Raw genomic sequence first — 4,149 nt, 5'->3', positions numbered from 1 at the left:
TGAATACCATCCCTAATTAATGGCATCAATTTTTCTTGACTAGAGATGATTTTATGGTTGTCATAACTACCTCTTTTCTCATATAATCTGATATTCCCTCCAATAAAATAATTGTGGCTCCGCCACTACTGATACACATACGAATGCATGCTATAGCATCAATATTTAAGTAATAACTAATAAGTAAGTAATTTAATTAATAATTGTAGTTGTTGGTTTAAATATTTAATGCATAGTCGCATAAATTCATGTCTTAAATTTATCGTGTAGTGTGGACGGATAAAAATGAAAAGAAGCAGACATAGATCGATATAATAGTTATGGATATAAAAAGACAAGTTGTCCAAGAGAATATGTTCTTTTGTGGAGTAAAAATCACAACTTTGCCCTCTTGGCCTCTTCATGGTATATATGTATAAATAGATACAAACATCATCCAGGAGAGAACAAGAAACCATATCCTAGTAGCAAAGTTACTACTAAAACCTACGTGCTAATCTGCAAATTTAAGAAATGGCTCAAGCAGTTGCTAGCGTGAGTACTTGGCTTTCTTAGTCTTTCTTTTTCTATATTTCTCTTTATGCAAAGTTGATGAATAAGTATTTCTATTCTCCAATCTATTTACCCACTTTTAATTGTCTTATTTATATTTTTGTTAGCATGTATTAGAATTATGGTAAGTATATTATATTATATTAACATGTAATTATACTCATTTCCTTATTAGTCTAGGACTCTAATATAATATACTTACCATACTCTAATAGCATGCATGCATGCAAATTTTAGTTTTCTAAATGTTCTTGTAAACTTTCACAGGGGCAGGTGATTGAACAATACGGGCCGTATGGTTCTCAATTGCCGGAAAACTATCGCGTTCAACTTGCTGATGGTGAGCGTTTCACTACACTAACAGTGGACAGTGGATACATTGTGGATGGAATCAGATTTGTGATAGCTAAGCCTGATGGAAGTACCAGGACTGTGCAGATCGGTGGCACTAGCCCACCAACCAGCACACACTTTGTTAATCAGGTGAATACATGCATGTATCTTCATGTCTTTGGAAACTAATAGCTTTTTTGCATTCATTTAGATCACTATCTAATGCAAACTTTTTGTCTTTTTGCTTTCCATCCATACATGCATGTATCTATAAAACATAGATTGTGCTCAAGGATGGTGAATACCTAACCGGTGTTAGTGGAACATATGGAAACGATAGAGATCGGAAGCAAGTTGATGTTGCGACATTGAAGATTCAGACCAATTTCAATCCTCAAGGATATGGACCATATGGACAAGGAAAGGATGTTGATAATTTAACTGCTTTTTCATCGCCAAACATAACTGATGGTCCTGTTGTTGGAGTTTTTGGAAGGAGCGACGGCTATATCGAGTCAATTGGACTTCTCGTGAGGAAGGTAATAAGATATAATTTCCTACTTTAGATATCTAAATTTCATGTTACATCTGAGTATTATTGCATGTCTATAGTATAGTATATCAAGGTTATATTCTTGCTCATTTGGAGGCTATACATGAGCAAATATATATAATAAGCAAAATGAAGATTATACTCCATGCATATATATATATATATATATCACTTTTGTTTTTCTTATGTATCAGCTATAAAATGAGCATGTTACTAAATATATAAAGGAGATTTTCCTTACCTTTTCATCCTTATTTTTCCCTACCTAGCTGCATTATTAATTTTATTTTTATTACTTTTTATAATTATAGCTAATCCTTTCATTGGTCTCCATGTCAAATTCAGGAATTTTCGAGCGCTAATTAATGACGTTCTCCAAGTCTTAGGCTACTGTATTCAGCCAATGGGGATATCTACTTTTATTTTTGTTTCCAATAAGCCACAATAAGAAGTACTTATATTATATGAGTGGCCTCTCAAGCTAAGAGTGATTGTAATCATAAACTTGAGTGAATGTATTATTGTTACGTTGTTGGTAATTATTATTTCAACTTAATTAACATATATATTATATATATATATATATAATATATATATATATATATATTATTATATATATATATAATAATATATATATATAATCAATATTATGGTGTCCAATCTGCTCTTGAACGCTTCAAACTCCAATGTTAAAGTCATACTACCTCTGTTTTTATTTTTGTTGCAACATTCACTTTTTGCACAAACTTTAAGAAATGAGAAAAGAGAATATAATTGACCCACTTGCCCCTGCTACTAGTACTGTAATTAAATGGGGAGAGAGTAGGTGAAGTAAAGGTAATATAGTCAAATTATCCCAAAAGCTTTCGTAAAAAGGGAAATGTTGCAACTAATAAAAAACACCTAAAAGTAGAAATTGTTGCAACTAAATAAAAACAGAGGTAGTATTATAATAATTAATACTTCATGCGTTCCATAATGAGTGAAACACTTCTCTAAAAAAGCTCTCACATAAAAAAGAGAAGTGTTTCATTTATTATGGAACGGAGGAAGTATTATCTTATTGTGCCTTTGAATAATTAGTAAATTAATCCTAATAAGTTTTTCTTTTACTATTTTGTACTATAAGTCTCTTCTATAAAACAGTGGTAGTTAATATAATGCTTTCATTTGTAAAATAAAAATAAAAATATAATGCTTTCATTTTACCATTACATGGTTTGTAAAATAACTAGTTTTTTTTTCTCGGGCGATGCCTCGGGTCAGTTACAATAAACAGATATGTTATTATTTTTTATTTCATATTTTATTCTACTAATACTTTTCGTAATTTTTGTCCATTAAGAAATTGAAAAATTCACGTCACGACGTGATAAGTAAAAAAAAAAAAAGCTTTGAGTTTGTAAACAATACCTTAAAAAGAATTGTGGTAAGAGAATCTGACATCAAATTCTCTTGGAAGTTACGTAATAAGATTGTTAAAGATGTACTCTCTCCATTTTTTTTAATTGGTACATTTTCCTTAAATGGTTGTTTTTTTAAAATTTCTGCATTTTTCTTATTTAATTTGGCCCATCATAAATTGATACTTTTATATTTGTTTTTCTCTTTTTCGACCCAAAAATACTACTTTTCACGTTTTCTCATTATTTTACATTAATACACTCTAATTTGAAAGTGACATGGCATAAATGGTTGTGCATACAACAATAGCAATAAAAAAAATGGAGGGAGTATATACTTGTTAAGTCTTTTTAGTTAATTACAATTATTACAAGCTTTATCATATTTTATTTCAAACATTAACAACAAGTCATAGTGTATTGATGGTTAAGCGCTTACTTTTCATTTCAAAGGTCACGTGTTCGATATCTTTCACTTACACATTTTTTTAAAAGTGAGGAGTATACATGAACATAAACCATTTGCATTAGAAATTTGAGGAGAGTGCCATGTGGCACATAAACGTTCTTTCGCACGCCTTTTAATATATTTCTATAGATATAATAATATAAGGCGGTATTGTTGAAAGAAAAAAAATATTTCTCCTTATACTTCATGCATATAGAGTCTTGTTAGATACGTCGTCTCAAAATGTATTTTTATAAAATAATCTTTTACAATTTTTTCTTATGCATAATTAAAATATTAATTAATGCTAAAAATTATGTATTTTGGCAAACATGCCAAGTCCATTTGGTATATCTATTAGAAAACATAAGAAAATCAATTAAGGCTACACAATTTGGTTGACCAAGAAATGAAATGATAGTTAAAAGAAAAAAAAAAAGAACAAACAAATTCAGTTTTGTTAACCCACAAGCTAATTGTGTGCCAATTCTTTCATTTGTTGTTATTATTATAATGTCCCCCTCAATTTCTAAAATTATTTTTAAATCACATATGTTAGAAGTTATAGATCAATTCACCAAGCTACTGAACTGAAGATGATGAAGCTGAATTAGATATCCATTGATGAATGATGATACCATCTTGAGAGAAATGTAAAAGGTAAAGAGAGGAGTGTATGTCTTGTGACAATTGAATGTACAATTGAAGAGTGCATCTAATATTTTAATAATTTATTTCATGGCATTTGAGTTTCTTTTACAAAAGAACCGGTAGTTCATAAGATGTTACGTCATAATTACACCCAAGAATTTTATGATAATTTTATTAAATTGATGGAGTAATTCCTACTAACAACCTCA

The 4,149-nt window shown here is 29.7% G+C and overlaps 1 protein-coding gene across 1 annotated transcript; it reads left to right on the top strand.

Moving 5' to 3' along the window:
* Positions 1 to 430: 430 nt before the first annotated feature.
* On the top strand, positions 431 to 1,977 carry LOC125499047 (jacalin-related lectin Calsepa-like). Its single transcript, XM_048647451.2, has 4 exons — positions 431 to 534; positions 820 to 1,035; positions 1,167 to 1,424; positions 1,784 to 1,977. Exons 1-4 carry the CDS (start codon positions 514 to 516, stop codon positions 1,802 to 1,804), a joined length of 516 nt encoding a protein of 171 aa, XP_048503408.1. The 5' UTR covers positions 431 to 513; the 3' UTR covers positions 1,805 to 1,977.
* Positions 1,978 to 4,149: the final 2,172 nt, after the last annotated feature.

The sequence above is a fragment of the Beta vulgaris genome, chromosome 6 (genome assembly GCF_026745355.1).
Source record: "Beta vulgaris subsp. vulgaris cultivar EL10 chromosome 6, EL10.2, whole genome shotgun sequence".
Classification (NCBI taxonomy): Eukaryota; Viridiplantae; Streptophyta; class Magnoliopsida; order Caryophyllales; family Amaranthaceae; genus Beta; species Beta vulgaris.
This window is presented reverse-complemented; position numbering and strand designations above follow the sequence as displayed.